Source organism: Mastigoproctus giganteus, chromosome 4 (genome assembly GCF_048544385.1).
Source record: "Mastigoproctus giganteus isolate SK-2022 chromosome 4, ASM4854438v1, whole genome shotgun sequence".
NCBI lineage: Eukaryota > Metazoa > Arthropoda > Arachnida > Uropygi > Thelyphonidae > Mastigoproctus > Mastigoproctus giganteus.
Window position 1 is genome coordinate 23,135,143 of NC_143578.1, and position 21,230 is coordinate 23,156,372.

General features: G+C 37.8%; 1 protein-coding gene across 1 annotated transcript in view; it reads left to right on the forward strand.

The window, feature by feature from the left end:
* The first annotated feature begins 3,806 nt into the window (after window positions 1–3,806).
* LOC150086467 (cubilin-like) overlaps window positions 3,807–21,230 on the forward strand; it is a 39,070-nt gene continuing 21,646 nt past the window's right edge. Inside the window, exons 1-4 of the mRNA XM_090372175.1 lie at window positions 3,807–4,093; window positions 11,640–11,847; window positions 17,600–17,845; window positions 18,190–18,306. Coding sequence (XP_090228301.1) covers window positions 4,001–4,093; window positions 11,640–11,847; window positions 17,600–17,845; window positions 18,190–18,306 — 664 coding nt within the window. The 5' untranslated portion in view covers window positions 3,807–4,000. The remainder of the gene's footprint in view (window positions 4,094–11,639; window positions 11,848–17,599; window positions 17,846–18,189; window positions 18,307–21,230) is intronic.

Here is a 21,230-nt window from a genome sequence, read left to right on the forward strand (position 1 = left end):
AGTGCTGCAGGATGTCCTGTGGTAGTTCTACCCATGCGTTGGTCAATTTGTCCAGTATCCATTATCAGGTGAATGGTCATTGAATTGAATGTGGTAGTTCTACCCATGTAGTTCCTACTCCAGTAGGTCCTTAACAAGATCCACTGTGTTGGGTGGACGGAGGACGGAGACTTCATTGTCCTGTTCCTCAAAACCAGTTAGCAACCTGCAGGGCCTTGTGCCATGTCTGCGTTGCCTTTCTAAATATATGCCGGAATTGTCCTGATACACTGCCATAAAATGTACATGGTCAGCGATGATAACATGCGATTATAACAGCGATGATAACAGCGTACCATCGCTGACCATGCGTACATGGTCAGCGATGATAACAGCGATGATAACGGCTCGATGTCCCATCGAGCCGTTGATTAACGGTGATCAGAGGACTCAGAGCATGCCACGCAAACAATCCCCAAACCATAACACCACCACCACCTCCAGCATGCTCAACACCAACAGTACATCCAGGTGACATGGCCTCGTGTTGCTTTCTCCAAATGTGGATACGCCCATTGAGGACGCTAAAGATGGACATTGGGTTCATCAGGCTAGACAATAGATTTCCACATGTCGATGGTTTAATGTTGCTGATGTGCCCATGCAAAGCGCAGTTTCTTGTCTACCAGTGAGAATGTGTAAGGACCCAGCCTTACAATAATTTAATAAAGTTTGTTAAATATTGGAAGAATTAATTGTGGCATATATAGTTAGTTTCAGTCAAGTATCATTTGTTAAGAAACACTGGAATTCGAAGGTTAGTCCAAACACTCCCAGTTAGTTAAATCTCGGTTGTATGGAAAAATTCCTTAAGCGAGTCAGTAAAAGCAATCATAATGGACCGAAACAAATCCCACTTAAGACAGGAGCATATACTCTATAGAAAGGGCACTGAGTGCGGAAGTGGCCCTATTATAGATTTCACGGTTCGACCTCTAGCAGGTGTGGGCGACTAGAAATGGATATGGGGGTGAGGTCACAAAGAAAGCCTGAAACTCTCTTAGCTGACCGGAACTTACGTTTAATTTCTAGAAATTACCAGTATTTTCCAGATTATCGGAAGTTCGGTCACACTAGGAAAAAGAAAGCACGCCCACGGAAATGAAGGGAGACGAATAGGATCACGAAGGAAAGGATAGGGAAGTCAACGATTGGCCAGGAAGAAAGCGGTGGGAAATTTGAGAGAAAGGAGAGAAGGGAAGAAAAAATTGATACTGATCATTCGGAGAGGAGTTTTTGTGGTGGAAGCAGTCCTGGGGAGATGGAAGCTGTAGTGGGAGAATTGATTATAAGAATTTATTTTTGTGAAAGTCTAGAGTCGGAAGTATCGTTCCCTTGAAGAAGTTAATGCAGTCAATGGAGGAAGAATGGTGAAACGCCCTAGAGGCAAATTTCTCGATTGAGCAGTTGAGTGACTAGTCGACCCGGAAGGTATCCCAGTCCTCGGACGCAACGCAGATGGAGGAAGAAAGGAGATAAGATTCGGTATTATCTTCAGCCGTGCAGTACCCGGTAGAGAAACCCAGGATAGATTACTGTGTTCCCCGGATGAGCAACCTTTCGCTTTCCAGTCCAAACCCCGAGCAGATAGGAAGAGAGACCGAGCAGGGAGGAATACCAGACCATTGCGTAAGTGTTAGAATAAGTACTGAGAATATAATTTGTAAAAAGGGGAACTAATGTAATAATGAAAAGGACTCTAGGAGGACGCTATAAAATTTTAAGAGAGAATGTCAAAGTACTAAATATATATACATATATATTTGAACGAGTGTAATACTTAAGGAGTGATAATTCAATTTAGTATAGAGATCAGAGTAATGCAATTTAAGAGTAAGTTAATCTGTAGTAGGAAGAAAAAAATTTTTGTCCTTGAATTATTGTGAATGTTAAATTGCTGTGAGTATGACTTATTTGGGGTATAAAATGATTAAACAGGTAAACAATTAAATGAGCATCTAGCCCTAATTGTGAAATAGTGGATTAATTGAACGGAAAGGTAACTAAGTAAATTGGTTGGATATTGTTGACTGTTGACATGTTTGCAAGTAAGGATTCTGGAATGAATATATATGTATTTCCTAATAAGTTGGGAAACGAGCACTTATGAAATTATATTTTGTCTGTTCATTGGCTGATGGTGGTTTATTGACTTACATGGACTGTTAAGGAGCAAAGAGACAGATTGTGCATTGTGAGGGGTAAAAAATGCCCGGACCTACTGAAATCTTTGTAGAGCAACATGAAGAGACACAGTGATATATATGTAGATATATATAAGTATTAGGATTTAGTAGTTCTTTTGATAACAAGGTTGACTGTAAATTACAAGATATATACACATTTAAAAATTAGTAAAATAACAAGTGTCAAACTAAATACTGTATTCTGTTAAAGGTTATTGTAATTTTCTTATATATAATATGACAATAAAAAACAAATTTGTATATTCTACATTCTTGTGTGTGTGTCTGTCATTTCTAAACTCAGCCAGTCCAGTGGAAGAATACCTTAATATATTAGGGGTCCCCGTGAGTCTGGGAATTTTCTGTAATCAATCAAGTCAGGTGTTAAAGTGGGAGGGGTTAAAATAAGGGGATATAAAAAAAATATAACATAATATAATATAATTGTAGGCCTCTTTGAGGAATAGGATTTTCAGAATAATAAAATAAAGATAACTAAACCCACCCCCACAAATGGATACCCATGACAGTCGCTGACTATCATAGCTTATACAAGCTAATGTCAGGCGCATAGTCCAGTGGATATTGCTCTTCCTATTCCTAAATTGAACTGGGTGGTTAGCAGGACTACTGTGCTGCGCCACTGCTCTCTTATAAGATGAGAAACAAAACGTTTATGGTAGATTCGTGAAACCACAGAATGGGAACACTTAACCATTGGGAACTTACTTACGAGAACGTTGCCGTCCTCCCCACACCGGGTGGAAAATATCAATTCTGTTGAACGTGTCATCTTGTATGCACTTTTGCAATTGTTCTAAGCCCGGTGTGCATTTTTATAGCAGGTTCTGTCCCGTACTGCATGCATAGGACCTGTTTCCCCATCCATGGAGGGGTGTCCCGATATTAATGGTAGGGCAGTGTATATAATGTCTTAAATTTCCTGTATTCTGTGGTCGATTTATTGTTTTCTGGACCAAAACCAAAATATCCCGAAGGATATTCAGGTTTTGGTCCAGCATTCGGGGATATTCAGGTCTTTTCCACCTGGTTTGGGGAAGCGGTTATTATAACCACTATGCTACCCACGAAGGTTCTTTTTTCACACTTTAGTGACACTGGTTAATTGCCCCTTGGTGGGGTTAGCTTGTGACGTTTCTGTGCGAATTAAATAAAAAAATTGATAACTTGGTAATTGTCTATTGTAGAAAATGCGATAAGAATAAAATTATTGGTTGGTTACAAAATTACTGAATGAAATTGTTGGCGTGATTAAGTATAGAAAAAACGTTATAATAAATATACTCTATTGAATATAGGCTTCACTGGTAACCTCTAAACGTTGGCAAAAAAAAAAAGAGATACAAAAAGCAAAACACCTTAAAAGTGTGCAGCCATCTTTTCAGACCGGTTTTTTCCCTTTCACTTTAAAAAAAAAAAAAATGGCCGGACACACTTCTTGAGCGTGACGCTGTCTATTATCAGATGGCACCGACAATTGTCTCAGTCGAGTGAGTGTCGATCTTAACCTTACCAGCCGTAGAAGAGAAAGGGAGAGTACGTCAATGAGCCAGGAAGATCTACGGAGGGTGGAGAGACAGGTTGGTCGGTTAACACCGGAGCTGTCGACTCGATACGTAAGTCACAGGCAGACGTAACATCCGGGAATTTCACGTGAGGTTGTGTGTGTGTGTCTAACACTAACCTCAGGAGGGATAGAAAGGGTGCTTCAGGTGTACGCGCATCGAACAACTATAGCGACTGTGGATACGAGGATGCCCCAGTCTTCTCTCCTTGTGATATGCTTGTGTCTCTTCCCCGGAATCCAAAGTACGAACGATACTATCGACAGCACCCAAGATGTAAAGGTTGGTGTCCAGTTAATTTGATAACTTTGATGTCCTTTTACTTTATAAATTGTCTAATATTTTGTAGACACCATTTGCTAATTCTTTATCGAAGGGTTAGTAAATGGTGTCTGTAAAATTGAATTTGGAGTAGACTATCGATTATCCTAGTTGCAGATTAACCAAGGTCTATCTGAAGACGAATAACAAAGAAGAAATAAGTTGAATCCGCTACAAATAGTATTTGTTTACATTTTCTAATATTCGTGTTGAATTTTTTCTTAACCTCAATCCCAATTTTAGAACTTTGGTATACTTTTTATAAACATGAATGCAGTATAGATGTAAATAAATTTAATAATTTTAGCTTATTTAATAAATATTTTGTGGGGTTTCAGTTATCCGATAAAATTTATTTCCCAAAACCCTCAAATAATTCTGATTCCATTGCATTCTATTGGCAGGATTACGATTTTTCGGGGATGAAAAACTAGGGTTTCTGAAAGGGAAAGAAAGAAACCTTGTAATTGCTATATTGGCAATTAATATTAAGTTAATCACGAATAATACTAATTAGTCTTAGATCTTAATAATTATTTCCCGGTTTTATTTAGCAAAGAGAAAAGAAGTTGATAAATATGATAAAGAAACAATCGCACAAAGAGTGTATTTTAATTTGAGATTATACATATAGAAAGTCTGTTGAAGCCAGAAGTTCAGGCTATAGTTAGTTAGTTCAGACAATTTAGTTCGTGTAAATTTGGTGTCAGTAGATAATTAAACGTACAGACATGGTATGATCAAAAGTTCCCTGGTATCGGATAAATATCCTGGACTTCTTAGTAGATCCAGTCATGAGGAAGACAGGTGATCTTTTCGATTTTCATAAAGGTGTTATTATTGGATCACATTCAGCAGGAGCCACAATTGAAAAACAAGAGAAACCACTGGCGTGTCGAAAGCAGCTATTGCAAAACAACGAGTGGAAAAAGAAAGTAGAATGTAGCTAAAAAGAAGAAAGACGGTACTCCAAGAACAAGATCGCAGGAATTTAAAGGGCGATTGTTTGTCAGAATCGAAGGTCCACTACGTAGCAAATTACGTAAATATTCTATTTAGGCAACGAGAGACCAGTTTCCAACGGAACTATGAGGCAGGAGTTGAAGAATCAGCAATTTGGGAGTCTTACACTTATAAAAAAGTAATTGCTTTCTTTAAAATAATTGAAAATTCAAATGGAGTAGCTTGCTGACGCCAAGACTGGACTGTGGAACATTGGAAAAAGATCATGTTTCTAACGAGTCTCGATTTGCACATGAAAACCATGCATCCAGACTTTCTTGTGTCCGCCACTCAAGCGAGTAGAGGTGGTGTCATGGTAGGGGGAATATTCTGTTGGTACGGACTTGGTGGCTTATACTGTTAGAAGGTCGCCATATCTTCAATGAATTTCTTTCCGTCGTATGGGATAACAGAAACTTTCATCCTACAATGTTTAATTTTTCACCGGCTTGCGATGGATTCGTTCAAGACGACAACTGTCCACTGTGAAAAAATTATACCTGAATTTGAGGAACTTTCTCAAGATTTCCAACGTCGTTCCTGTCATCAAATTCCTCAACTCTGAATCCAATTAAGAATGTCTGGAACATGGACAGGACAGTGAGGCTTTGCAGTTCTCTACCTACAATACGCTGCTGACAAATATCTTGATGAAAGAATGGCCAAATTTAGATCTAGATTTGCCCCCCTTCAGACACCTAGTAGAATTCATGTCAAGACGTGTACAGGCTGACATCAAGGTAATAGATACTGATGGTATGCCTATAATCTGTGATAAAACTATAGCAGATCTTTTTGGAAAACTGTTCTCATCATATTCCAAGCAGACTCCAGAGAGACCTGCAATTCGAGAAAAAGGTGACCTTATATTGAATAAAGGTTTTTATCTAAGTTTTGGCCTGTGAATGTACTATAAGATGTATTTTATTCACAAATGATCTAGGGTCATTTAAGATGTACCAACCAAAAAACCTTTTGACTGCAAAGTATCCCCCTCTGAAGCTGATTAAAACTTCAAAAATTATCTGATAAAAGACAAAGATAATGACATTTCTTTGACACATTACGACACAGTTTGGACAATTTATGTTCGCTTTTCAAGTATCACTAACAAGACACAGGATATGGCTTTCAGTTCCGCTAAGAAAGTGTCCAATCGTTTTAAAGATATTTTTCTACCAAATGACACGCACTCCATAACATTCTGGTCACGTCTTGACCATTTACATATCAAAGTAACAGAAGCATACCTAATTTCCTCTCCTCAGTTGGAGATATTCTTAATTTTCCATTTGTTAAGGAGGTTCAAATCCTTTTTGTTGGTCCAGTGGCAATAAAAGTACCACTGCTGCCTCGATTATAATTGTTTTAGATATTTATCTCTCCACCACCTCTTTGAAAATGCATTAAAGAGTTGGTGTATGGTCTGACTAAAAACCTACCAGACCAAAACAAATTTAATTTGAATTCTAAAAGTGGTAAATCATGGTAAGGGAGTAGGAATTCATTAAGTAATGAGACTGATAATTCAAGGAAGAACCTACTGTATGACGTGAATTTTACATTTTTACTTTCAAAATACTTTTCCCTTCGACTCCAAATACTGTTTTCAATGTTAGGAACAAGATGATTCAAAACCAGATTCGATCGAAGGCAATTTTCTTGAGCATACCCATAACTGCTTTAAAAACGAACTGATTTAGATCGCATAAGTTCAGGCAGACAACATGCACGAGGTAGGCCAAAACATTATAGTTTCTCTAATTCGGCCCAAACACAACAAGAGCGATTATAGGACAGCTTTGTCTCTTAATTTCAGACAAGGCTGTCTTATAATCCCTATAGGGATAAATTTTGAAAACTTCTTTAATAAAGATAAAATTAATTTGAACAGAACTGCAAGAGTATTTACTAATGCAATTAAAGGAGACCATAAGAGTCCGGGAGAAATTGTTATTGGGGGATTAAGAAGGCACTGGAAAGAATTAAGTTAGTGGAATGAACCAAGATTACAGCTTCCCCCTCTCTGTGGGCATGTGTGCAACGTCGAATTATCATAATCACAGAAAGAGGTTATGAAATAGGCACTCAGATCACTAACTAGTTGATGTAAGCTAGTGATTCGAAGAATTTGACGAATATGGTTCAACTAGAGAAGGGCGATTAGGTTTCTTATCAAAAGCTATCTGTAAGAGACCAGATCGTTTCTAGAATCTGATGAAGCCCGGGAAGAAGTAGAGCTTGGATAAGGCGCCACAGGTGGAGCCTTACCCAAACACTATGCCAATATGGTGCCGAATTACTAGAAGTAAAAGAAATGACAGTGGGGTTGTTTTACGACCAAATGACTGTGAAAACGATGATAATCCATCCAAATAACCTAAATAGGCTATTTGGATGGATAAACTAGTGTAATTGTCTCGTTATGGATGATTTGAACTTGCTGGAAAGCATGGAATGGCAATAAACAAAGTAGGATCAGCCTTTTGATCTAACTGGATGAATGGTATTATAGGATCAATGACAGGTATAAAGCACTTGGTCTGATTCTCACGAGGGCTCCATTTCAGGAGGGGAGGCTATGGTGAATTCAGGTATTTAGTATTAGCGAAGAAGATTACAAGTAGATTGCGAAGACTGCAAGAAGAAAAACTGCAAAGAAGCTACAGGCTTTGGTTGCCCTATACTTCTTGGACTTTATTAAATATATTAAAGAGATTTATCCTAACATCCCATGGAATAGTACAACAATTCAAATTGTTATGGCGACATGAGATTTTTACCTTCATGTATCTATGAAAGCGTGTGTTCATTGCCGATTTGCATGTTGTACAGCTGAAAAACCTGTAATAACTAAAAGGGAAAACCCTACTTCGTCCATCTCCAATCGGATAAAAAGGAATTGGGCAGTTAGAGGCTGTCGCGAGACATTGACTCATATGACAGTTGTATTTATAACAACTCCACTTATGGAAGACTGTAAACCTATGAGTCTGACATTCATGATCAGCAAGAAAAATATGTAAATAATTGTTTAACTCCAAAATCACCGGTGAAAACAAAAATCCAGGAGTAAATTACAGATTTTTAGTTGCGATACAACCAAACATGAATTTTACAAGGCATGTGGTAGTAAGAGAAAGGAAATGGATGCCATTAATTCCTTTAGAAAAGACGAATGTGAGACCACACTTGGAATATTTTAGTTAGACTGGAAGCAGCCTCTAAAAAATACACAGATCTTCTAGAAGGGATTCTTAGAAGAATAACCAAATTGGTGAGGGATGTTAGATTATACATTTTTATTAAAAAGTATTAAAATATACTGGAATACCATAGCGCTTTCATGTTTATAAATATTTTCATCAAGAAGTCGCAAATTTGAATTTAATTTAAAATGTTTAGAATAATCAACATCAGTTGGGTTTGCTTGTTTCAAAATCTGCTTCGAACATAATGAGGAATCTGTTGTGTAAGACTGATGACCATTGCCTAAGACTGATGGATACAGCATAAAAAGGTATGTAAAAAGTTCCTTTGGTCCTGAGAGGAATAATTTTTTCACATGGCTATCCACTGCGCTACTTGCTGGGAACAATCAACTTGCATTTCTCTTCTGTATAAAAATGTGGTACCATTTTTAGCATTGTTTAATTTTTAAATTCTTTTGTACAAGAAAGAACAGAATAAAATAAACTGAAGTGAGTGGAATTTAATACCACGGGTATCCCAATCCCAATGATACTTGCCTGTAATGACTGCTTCAACGCGTCGTGGAAGACTTATCAATTTCTGGTAGGAAGATGGTGGAAAAAAGAAAAATGAAATTAATTTCTCCATCCATATTTAAATACAGGATTAAGGATGTTAAATTATCATTTTAGCTGCACCAGAGATTGTGTTTAAGGACTAATTTTCATTTAGTGTTAGTTGAAAAACACGAAATAGCTCATGGAGAAAAACTCCTTCTCATGCTTGAGATCAGATTCGGCTAAACGCGTTTATCATCCTCCTTAAACTTTCAAATGGTAAGAACATCAACGCAGGATGTAACACTTATGGTTTCATGCACTGCAACTAGGGGATCGATTGGATACCACGGGAAACATCAACAGACTATGACACCTCCTCCCAACTACACAGTTGAGACAGCAGACTCCAGTAGTATGCATTCGTCAAGCATTCTCGATACCCGAACAGGACCATGAAAGTGCAAATACTGAGGCCCATTATACGATGCTGGTGTTGTTAAATGCCGAAAAAATCTTATTACTTTAAAATTTTTCATAGTTTTTCAACTAAAGAAAGAGAAAAAAGCCACATGTTTAATTAGTCAGATGAACAAGGTGCCTGAAATTTCACACCAAAAATATATATAAAGATTTCATCTTTTCTTTCGTCTGAGTTAAAAAGGGAAAGTGGTCTCAATAGTAGCTGTTTCACTTAATTTGAACAGAACTGTACATTTATAAACATCGTGGTTAAGTAGTAGCCTAAAAGTAGAAGGAGCGAAGTCCTTAAATTCTTGGAAAATTGATACTTAAGATACTTCTTAAGTATCGTTCAAGATACTTAAGTTTCTTATTTACGTGTTAAAAATGTAATAATCAGTGAATTGGTTTCTTATTATTCGCACAGAGTTTAAAATTATCACGGAAGGCAAAGCACAAGACCAAACTTCCCGAGTTTGGTCTTGTGCTTCCTCTCTTCTCTGCATGAAAAACCTTCATGAAATCCTTCGACCCAATCCAGAAAAGAATGGTTAATCAACGAGCCTACTTTCACTGATTCTTTCCACTCTCTATCACGCAAAAGATCTGCTCCTACTGTACACATTCCCGGTTCAAGTGAAAAACTGAAAAAAATAAACAAAACAGAGCTTTTTGTTTTCGTCATTCGATCCCTTAGGGCATCAACAGCACTAAAGTCCCAACAACCTTTCGTATTTTCAATTAGCGTGAAAAATAATCGCATAAGTTTAACCAATCAAGGAGTCCACACCTCCTTTGAGAAAATAAATGTGATAAAAAATCGCAACGTTGAATAATTTTTAAAATTTTATTTTTTTTGTTTGTATAAGAGTTGTGAGAGGGCGCTCTATTTTAATTATTAATTTCATTCCAGAATTTCTTTATACCTCAGGCTGGGGAAGTATCCTAAGCACTTTAAGCAGGTTAATATAGTTCCAATTTTCAAAAAAGGATCTGTAATCAATAACTGATTACAGACCCATATCCTTGCAAAACAGCCTGGCTAAACTCTTCGACACAGCAGTACATAAACATCTCTTCGAATTCTTCAGGCCTTCCATTGACCAGAATCAATGGTTTCTGCAGTGGCAAGTCAGCGGTCAAAAATTTGCTTCCTTTCTGGCAATACACCTCTGAAGTTCTTGATAACCACCTTCAAGTTGATTCAATTTACACAGATAGATCTAAGGCATTTGATAAAGTCCCGCACGAACAACTTCTGGAAAAACTCAAGCTATATGGCATCCGTGACCCTTTGCTCTCATGGATACGGTGCTATATTACGCATCGTTTCTTGAGCGTTATCATATCAAGTGAACTCGGACCATTTCATACCATTAAGTGGAGTACCTCAAGGCTCCCCTCCCCTAGGTCCTCTACTTTTTATTGTGTTCATAAATGATCTTCCTTCTTTCATCGACACCACTAATGTTCAAGTTGCTCTCTATGCAGATGATATTGAGATCTACTCAGCAGTGAAGGAGATTATCGATTCTCAACAGCTTCAATGCGCCCTCAATAAATTCTTTCTGTGGCTATCCCTGAATGGCTTGTCTGCTAACCCCTCGAAAAATAAACCCTTTCTCACCTGCAGGTCTCCACAACTAATAAACACGGAGTACACTATTAACTCTGTGATCATCGAAAGGTGTGACCAAGTTTAACTTGGTCACACCTTTCGATGATCACGACTTGGGGATTCTCTTCTCCAGCAATACTAAATTTGATGCCCATGTCCTTAAAATCATCAGCATTCAAAACACTGGGATTTATCAAACGGAACACCTACAAGTTCAAAAACTACAGGTATGCTGTCATCCTTTATAAAACTATAGTTCTCCGAATCCTGACTTTATGAAGTTCAGTCCACTGAACAGAATCAGCAAATGACTCTCTCATTGACTTCTTTGACAACTCCCAATCACTGATGAACTCCATCCACAAGTTTGCCTCTTCTCTTCAACTGCAAAGTGACTAGCACTCATCTAATTATTGTAGTTTATTATTATTAGTTTTACTATTTTCTATTCTCCAATTAGTTAATTTATTATTTGTTTTACCAGTAACTTAATGCATACCTCTTTTGTACACATGAATTTAATGTTTAAATCTACATCAATGTTTATCTTATTGTTGGATTCCTTATTATTGTTCAACTCTGTTCATTGTTCTGCTCTCAGGTGCACTGTTAATGGTTACCTTTTGTGAGAGGGCCCTGCTTTCTGATTGCTAATTCCATTAACGTTTCCTTTCAGGAGCTGAACCTTACGAAAGCCATAAAATCGACACCCCTCGTCCCCGCTGCAAGCACCACAGCCGTTGCAATAACAAGAAAATCGTCCACAATCATCACCACGACCACTGCCACCTCGTCTGGTTCGACAACAATAGCCCATAATGACCTCTCGAGCAACAGTATCATTGAACCAATCAACGCAACCGACATGCTACCACGAGATGCGGGTAAGAATATAATTTCATAGTGAGCAAAGTGGCAAAGGCAACTAAACTCGTGTGACCATGCTGACTCATAATTCCTCTCAATTGTTTCCCACAGCCAATCACGTGACAAAACCATTTCCTGTCAAGTAGATTTCAACAAACACGCATGCTCTCAGTGGCGTGTAACGAAGTGTCATCAGACACCTCAAAAATCCATTGTTGTTGCATGTTGTTAAGTCTCTGTCCTCCAGTTAGTTTGGTGTCATGATTTTGGAACGATAAAAATGATTTATCCTCTTCTTCTTTAGGAAAATGTGTCATGTCCACCATTTTATTGTACTATAATTGTAGTATTAACATGGTTTTGTATTTATTTCGAACCTTGTTTTTTTGTGTAAACGACTCCATCTTTTGGTAGAAGCGACTCCATCTTTTGATATACTGACGATGTTCACATAATAAAACTCTTTATTTATGCAGCGCCTCTATAAATAACGTTCACCTACTAATGCAAAACTTTAATTTTAATATGGCGACTACGCAGACGACGATTCAGCAAAGAATTAGTTCCAAAAGTCGCCACCGCTAGAGTGGGCGTTAATGTTAATTTTGGCCAAAAATGTCAATTTTGGCGTTGTTTACATAATAAATATGGCGGCATCGAATGATGGAATTAGTCAAATTTTAAAGGCAGCAATCAACCTTTATGTTAATACTTAAACAGCTACGCCACCTGGTGTGTGGTTTATCAACTATGATTCATAGCTTCGAATCATACAATGGTTCACAGGATTACTGAAGCCACTTGTGCATTTAATAATTAGTGTATGACGCTCATTGCATTCAACTGACCAGAGCGAGCCCTGGTGGTAACTTTCGGAACTAATAATTCTGATAATTAGCATCATCTTCATAATGTGTTTAACTAAAATGAAGGCTTTTCATCCATCTACAGATAACTCCAAAATGAAAAACAGAAAATTCCAGAGTCCATGTTTTTTTCTTCTTTTATTACAGAAACAAAGATTTTTCGAAGACGAAGAAGCAGATATTTCCCGTAGGTTGGAAGAAACGAAAGTAATATAACCCTGTCCTTTTCTGTCGTCTTTCATGGTTCGGAGATTTCCTTCGTCAGCTTCATTGACACTGGTTCAACATCCGGAGATTCTAAGAAACGGTGACAGTGGGTGGCTTTGGATGGGTGCTTGAAAAGCGACTGCTTCACTGCCACCACACTATGCCCAAACGTGCTGAGGGCGCATGACTTTTTGTCATGGGTGAAAGGATTTCCGCTTCTATTTAAAGGTTTATTTGTTAAGGGAGTTGACAGTGATGGGGGTTTCAGGGGGGAAACAAGCTTCCAGAAAGTATGGATTAACTAAGAAGCGGTACTGTGGGATTTTAACCTTCACCGCGCATGGCGTGAAGTCTATAGAAGGAAAGAAAAGTTGGCTAATTAGTTGAAGGTTTATTAAGGGGACAATGGCAGATGGGTGTGGGGTTATAATTTATATCGCTAAGCAGGTAAGCGGCAATTTTCTTGCTAGTGAGGGTGGTGACAGATTGGCTCGACAAAGTCTTTTATTTGAATTTTTACCTCTTTTGGCATTTGCCACCGATGTCTTTTAGAAATTGGAAAGGCATTTCTAATAGCTCTTTCAGACAACTTTGCTTGTTTGGTATCTCTGCTGGATCTCCATTCATCAACTGATGGACATGGGTTTGGACAGAGGATAATTAAGAATAAAAAACAGAAATGCACAAAAAGATATTCACAAAATCCATTTTGAGTAATAGGCCTAATGCGTGTGATATTATTGTTTTTATAATGATTAATGTATGTTGTCTTTTGTCTGGACACACCAAAGATATATAATAAAGAGAATACAAAGAGTGTATTGAAGTACACTTGGCAATTTCCGACTCAGTAAGGCCTTCCACGACCTTGCAAGTAAATTCTTTCCCAAAGGAGTATTATCAGATATCCTTGTAATGGAATAAAAATCTAATATGCCATCATTCACCACCTGGAAAATGGAAAAGATCACCGTCTTCTTCATGATCCAATCGACTACGAAGCTCTAGGAAAGCGTAGAATATTTATTTGATACCATGGAACTTGTGATCATTCCCTTGTGATCACACCATGCGACAACTACATTTGCAAACCGTACTTTTAATTATCGGTTGACTCCAATTGCAAAAGCTTTCTTATTTTTTGCCCAACGAGTGCATACTTTGCTAAACCTACAGTAATTGTTAATCTGGACAGAGAGTCGGTGTCATGATGCTGACGATGGTGTAACTAGACCAAGCACGTGAAAATCAGAAAGTGAAAGATCGGGTCTGTATGGAGGATGTGGTATGGTCTCAAATTTCAACTAGTAGATGCATTTCCATTTTGTTCTGGAAAGGATTCATCCCGAATAAATAAAAACGAAAAAAGTTGGCCATTTATCTACAATAAAATTAAATCTAAATGCAATAATTGAACTGTTGGATAATGTTTACAATTGATACCGACAGATGGCGCTTTAAATCCATACAGTTGTTTGCGATTACATTTTTGCGGTCACAGGGTCAATAATTCTTAGAGATGACGATTCTACGCTTTGATTTTTGGAGAGGGGGAGTGCGCATGCGTTACCTGCCTCTTCATTTGCCCCTCTTCGTTCAAGGACTGCACGAGGATTAGGCGAGTAAATTGGTTCAGGTGTTCTGCACTAGCGGCCACGTGAGGATGGAAGAACTCGCGATGCGCACGTTCTACTCTCGCCTTCTTCGCCCTAGATGAGCAATGTCGACAGTGTGAGTCGACCGGGTCAGACGTGGCACGCATACACCTCAACCATTGATGGATTCTCTGATCTGTTTCAGCGACTATCTGTGTCAAGGGCAGCAATCGCTTTGTTGTGGAGAAAGTGGGCACCAAACAGAAACGCGCGCCCTTGGAAAATGGCTTGCCCCACTCGTGTCACTTTAATCCACGTATCGCTGACACCCAAGACTCTTCATTAAAGATCTTTGGCACTGTTCCATGATGGTTTATTAAATGCAATAAACACGGGAAGGAACGAAGGTATTTCATTGGTCCAGAAACATAATTTCTTCATCTTCGAGGATTCTGCTCTATCTGTCGGTCTGCTGAATTTCCAATCGGGTGTTTGATTTCCATTGGATATGTTCGTCAATTACGTTGCAATATTTTTCCTGGTTTCGAATTCGGTTTTCAGTAACTATTTCGTTTCTTATCTGAACTGTTATCGAATTTCCTCGGATATCCACTTTTTTTCTTTTGTTGTTAGTTGAAGTTTATGGATTGATGGGACCAGGGGCGCGAATTTGGGACATTCAAATCGTGTTTATAACAGATTATTCTTAAAAGAATTTCAAAGAGACGGATGTTTGGGCAACCATAGTGCTGAAATGTGACTTTGGTAAGTGGCCAAAATTATTTGGCCTTTTGGTGCTTAAGATGGAAGAGAACTGTGTGGTGGAAAGTTGATCTTTCTACGTATCATTGGAAGCACTGCGGACAGAATTTTTTTCAAATGCCAATTTTCACAGTTAATCGAAAACTTTATTTCGATTTTTACTGCTTTTTTGTAGTAAAAATCACTCTCATCTCAACTCACTCCTTTTCTTTCTTTCCTCTTCTATTTTTTTTTTTTTGTTTTCTTCTTTCCCCCCCCCTCTCTCTCTCTCTCTCTCTGTTTCCTCCATTCTGTTCGTTTTGTTTTTCTTTCTTCCTCTTTTTTCTTTCTTTCTTTTTCTCCCTTACTTGTTTCTTTCTTTATCTCTCGCTCGCTTTTCCTTTTTACATATCTTTCTCCTTCTTTCTTTCTTTCTTTTTTCCTTTATTTCTTTCTTTATTTCCTTCCTTCTTTCCTCCTTTATTTCTTTCCTTCCTCCTCTTTCTTTCTTTTTCTTCTTCTTTTCTTTCTTTCTTTTTTCTTTCTTTCTTTCTTTTTCTCCGTTCTCTTTTTTCTTTCTTTCTTTCCTTCTCTTTTTTCTTTTCACCTCCTCCTCTTTCTCTGTTTTTTGCTTTCTTTCCTTCTTTCTTTCTTTCTCAACAACTCTCTCTGCCTTGACTCAACTCGCATTCTTCCTTTCTTCCGTTTCTTTCTTTTCCCCTCCTCCCACCTTCTTTCCTTTTCCTCCCCTTTATCTTTTTCTTTCTGCCACTTTTTCTTCTCCTCTCTCTCTCTTTCTCTCTCTCTCTCCTTTTCTTTCTTTCCTCTTCTATTCTTTGTTTTCTTCTTTCCCCCCCCCTCTCTCTCTCTCTCTCTCTCTCTCTCTGTTTATTCCTTTCTGTTCTTTTCGTTTTTCTTTCTTCCTCTTTTTCCTTTCTTTTTCTCCCTTACTTGTTTCCTTCTTTATCTCTCGCTTGCTTTTTCATTCTCCATATCTCTCTCCTTCTTTCATTCTTTCTTTCTTTCTTTCTTTTTCCTTCATTTCATTCTTTATTTCCATCCTCCTCTTTCTTTTTCTCTGTTTTCTTTCTTTCTTTCCTTCTCTTTTTTCTTTTCTCTTCCTCTTTCTTTCTTTTTTGCTTTCTTTCCTTCTTTCTTTCTTCTCTCCTTATCTTCTTTTCTTCTGTTCAATATTTCTTTCTTTTCTCCTTCTCTCCCTTTCTTTCTAACCTATCCTCTCTCTCTCTCTCTCTCTCTCTCTCTCTCTCTCTCTCTCTCTCTCGCTTTCATTATTTCTTTCTCAACAACTCTCTCTGCCTTGGCTTAACTCGCATTCTTCCTTTCCTCGTCCTACCTTCTTTCCATCTCCTCCCCTTTCTTTTTCTTTCTGTCATTTTTTTCTTCCCTCTCTCTCTTTCTCTCTCTCATCTCAACTCACTCCTTTTTTTTTTCTTTCCTCTTCTATTCTTTGTTTTCTTCTTCCCCCCTCTCTCTCTGTTGTTTTTGTTTTTCTCTCTTCCTCTTTTTTCTTTCTTTCTTTTTCTCCCTTACTTGTTTCTTTCTTTATCTCTCGCTCGCTTTTTCTTTCTCCATATCTCTCTCCTTCTTTCTTTCTTTTTTCTTTTATTTCCTTACTTCCACCTTTCTTTCTTTCTTTCCTTCCTCCCCCTCTTTCTTTCTTTTTCTCCGTTCTCTTTTTTCTTTTCTCCTCCTCTTTCTCTCTTTTTTTGCTTTCTTTCCTTCTTTCTTTCTTCTCTCCTTATCTTCTTTCTTTCTTTCTTTCTTCTGTCCTATATTTCTTTCTTTCCTTCTTTCTTTCTCTCTGTCCACTCATTTTCACCATGATACTCCGTGACAGTATAGCAAATATGCCACTTGTCACTCGTTTAGAGATGTCTGGACTGGAGAGAATTTCTAAAATTCTCTTCAATGGAGGTTACAAGTAACCGATGTCAGGCGAAGTGAGAGTGAGGCTCCTCCCCATAAGTTATTCCGGTTTCTTCACCACGCAAATCGGCCGTGAACACACTTTAAAAAGGTAACATATATAGCGCCTTATGGTCTTATGCGCCTAGAACCCTACAACAACAAAAAACCACTAACTGTGAAACAGCATTAAATGTTTGATCATTTGAGATGCAGTCGCAGTTAGATTTATAATTTCCTGGAAGTTGGTAAATACATCCACGCGTGAATTCACAGCAACTGAGGGGTCCTTAGCGAGTAATATCCCCTTAACTTCTTTTTTTTAAAAAAAAAAACATGGTCAAAATAACTTTATTTCTTTATTGGAATACTTCTTATGTAGCATTTATCTTCTAAACCATCCTATGATTTCTTTCTTTCTTTCTTTTTTCCAGTGTCGGTGGCCATGTGTGGAAAAGATTTCTCCGACAGAACATTTTTCATCGAAAGTCCCGGCTTTCCCGATCCGTACACCAACGACGAACTTTGTTATTACTACGTACAGCGTGCGACAGACGACGTCTGTGCGTTCCGGGTCACCTTCCTCCACTTCGACATCGAACCAAGTCCCAACTGTTCTCGGGATTTTCTCGCTCTCGCAGAAATCACGTTATGTGGGACAGTGATTCCCGATACCACGCGTAAGTATTCTGTACCTCGCACCTTTAAATTAAAATTAATTAAATTAAAATAAAAATTAAACAGCCATTTAATCATAATTCAAAGATTTTAAAACAATCCATATCCACAAATGCGTAGATAAGTTGAAAATAATATTCTAAAGCACAATTGCTCCCTCTTTCGGAATTTTCCCCAAAGTGCTTTAATTTGTAAATTTATTTCATTTCACGTTGTATTACAGTTGAAATAACATTCTAAAGCACAATTACTCCCTCTTTAGGAATTTTTACAAATTACTTTAATTTGTAAAACAATTTTAAATCACGATATATTTCATCTTCTGCTTGTTAACCTTTCATTACAGGCGAATACCCATTCAACGAACCCGAGATTGTGTTTTCGTTCCATTCTGACAACCAGATTACCCATTCTGGTTTCAACCTCCGAATTGATCAACTCACCGAATGTCACGATCTCAGTGGTAAGTATAATAACGTGCTCATGTACCAGGTGATGTTGTTTGATTGAAAACGATATTAGTTACTTTGGTTCAAAGTAAATAAATTTGCCGTTTCTAAAAGAGCGTTCTGTAATTGTCTCCAGAGGAAATATATGGTTGTTGTTTTTGTAGAATTTCATCATCAGCGATGGAGCATCAGCAACCAAATCCATTTGCTTCTTATTGCCTATAAATTGCATGTGTTCTGAGGTCGATTTTCTGTTTTCTGGATGAAAAACTCCAGTTTTAGTCAGAAAAAACCATGCTAACCTCGCTTGTGACCGACTAACTCAGCCACGTTGTGAAAAAGGCTCAAAAAATTCCTCCCGTAATCGAACTCAGGTCTTTTCCACCCGGTGTGGTGGAAAAGACCTGATTTCACCACTCCTGGAATTGGTGAAATCTGGTGAAAGACCTGATTTCACCAATTCCAGGAGTCTTACTTGCCTTTAGGTTTTGAATTTCCATTAAAGTTTAATGATTAAACAATCATCTGTAATTTCAATCTCTCTAATTTTATACCTCTCAGCAGCTTAATCGCTATAAAGGATCTTTCTTCTGTAAAGATCAACGAGCAAAACCTGTTGAATTCATTAGCAACACGAAATGAGTAATGTGAAACTTTACCACACCAATTACGGAAGGTTACCGATCTTATTCATTTTCTCTTTAATGACATCCATTATCTGTTTTCCTAACTGCGTTCGGTTCACTAATCGTCTTTTAGTGACCTAATTAACGTAACTAGACTTTCCAGCAACTTGCTGTACGTGGTACAGACCTATGTATTGAATCGGAGTAATAAATAATAAATATCGTACCACAAAATCTTGCACTATGGATATGCTATGGTTTAAATGGATGTAGAAAAAAAATGCATAATTTAAAGTTTTGACAGGTCCTTTTCCTAGTTGTTGTTCTTGTAGGATTTTAGGAGTATCTGCGACTAAGGCCATATTGATCCGCATTTGTCTGTAAATTGCACGCGTTCTGAGGTCGATTATTTTCTGTTTTGCTTGACGAAAAACCCGAGTTTCCGGGAGAAAAAACCATGCTACCTTAGCCTGGGACCGACTAATTCGGCTACGTTGTGAAAAAGCCCCATAAAAATTCCTCAAGTCATGGACGGGACTCGAGCTCAGGTCTTTTCCATCCCGGCTAAATAGGGATGACGGTTCTTCTACCAACTAAAACCTGTGTAAATCGATTATGGAACACGCATAAAAGGTTTATTAAATCCTAAGAAACAAATTGGAGATAATTTCTCACATATTTTCGATACAATCTGGTACCTTATGACACCTTCAAATATCACGTGTGTTGAAGATTATCGTTGGCTGTGATTGGATGCAAACAGTGTGTTTAATTGAAAGTACTGAGGGGTTAATAAGAGAAAGAATTACCGGTTGACCTTTCCCCAGTTATGGTGAACTTCAATACTACTATATTTTCTGTGAAATAATGTACAAACTTCTTTCCCTGCGACAGCTGAAGTGACATTTGCCGTATCCTGGATGTCAACACCTAAGCTCCTAGTTAACCTTGACACCTGCAATTTAGGACTGTAGTGTATTGTATTGTGACTATCAAACCCGGACATGTTTCAACACGATAGCTCACATGCGTTATCTGTTCGTCTGTGTGTGTAATGCTCTGTGCATCCAAAGTGGCAAACTTCCTTATTTAAATTTCCCTATTCTCTTCGACCAAATCTTCCCCTTATCTGTCAGTACCGCTAAGGACCACCGCGTATCCCATAAAATGGCTTAGAAAGAAAGAAGGAAGAAGACAGAGAGAGAGAGGGAGGAGGAATGAAAGAAATGAAAGAGAGAGGGAAATGAAGAGGAATGAAAGAAAGACTTTTTGAAGTAATAACGAAAGAAAGAAAAAAGGAAAAGAAGAACGTGAGCGAAGAAGAAAGAGATGGTAAGACAGAAGTCAGAAAGAGAGCGATAAAGAAAATGAGACAGAGAAGGAAAGTAAACAACCAGAGAAAGAAAGAAACAGAAAAGGGAAAATAAATAGAAAGCAAAAAAAAAAGAAAGGACACAGAGATGAGGAAGGAAAAAATGAAAGCAAAAAAGAAACAAATGAAGGAAGAAACAAAGAGAAAGAAAGGAAGAAACAAGGTAAAGATAGAGGGCGGAGAGAAAGAAAGAGAAAAAGCAAGGAAGGAAGAAAGAAGAAACAAAGAGAAAGAAAGGAAGAAACAAGAGAAAGATAGAGGGTGGAGAGAAAGAAAGAGACAAAGCAAGGAAGAAAGGAGACAGAGATGAGGAAGGAAAGGAAGAAAGAGAGAATGGGAAATAAAGAGAAAGCAAAAAAGAAAAGACACAGAGATGAGGAAGGAAAAAAAGAAAGAGAAAGAGAAACAAATGGAGAAAGAAAGGAAGAAATAAACAAAGAGAAAGATAGAGGGCAAATGAAGAAACAAAAAGAAAGAAAGGAAGAAACAAGAGAAAGATAGAGGGCGGAGAGAAAGAAAGAGAAACAAATGAAGGGAGAAAGATAGAGGGGGAGAGAAAGAAAGAGAAACAAATGACGAAACAAAGGAAGAAACAAGAGAAAGATAGAGGGCGGAGAGAAAGAAAGAGAAAAAGCAAGGAAGAAAGGAGACAGAGATAAGGAAGGAAAGGAAGAAAAAGAGAAGAAGAAATAAAGAGAAGGCAAAAAAGAAAGGACACAGAGATGAGGAAGGGAAAAAAGAAAGAAAAAGAGAAACAAACGAAGAAAGAAAGGAAGAAACAAAGAGAAAGAAAGAGAAAAAGCAAGAAGGAATGGAGGCAGATGATGAAGGAAAGGAAGAAAGAGAGAAGGGGAAAGAAAGGAAATAGAGATCAGGAAGGAAAGAAAGAAAAACAAATGAAGAAAGAAACAAATAGAAAGATAGAGGGTGGAGAGAAAGA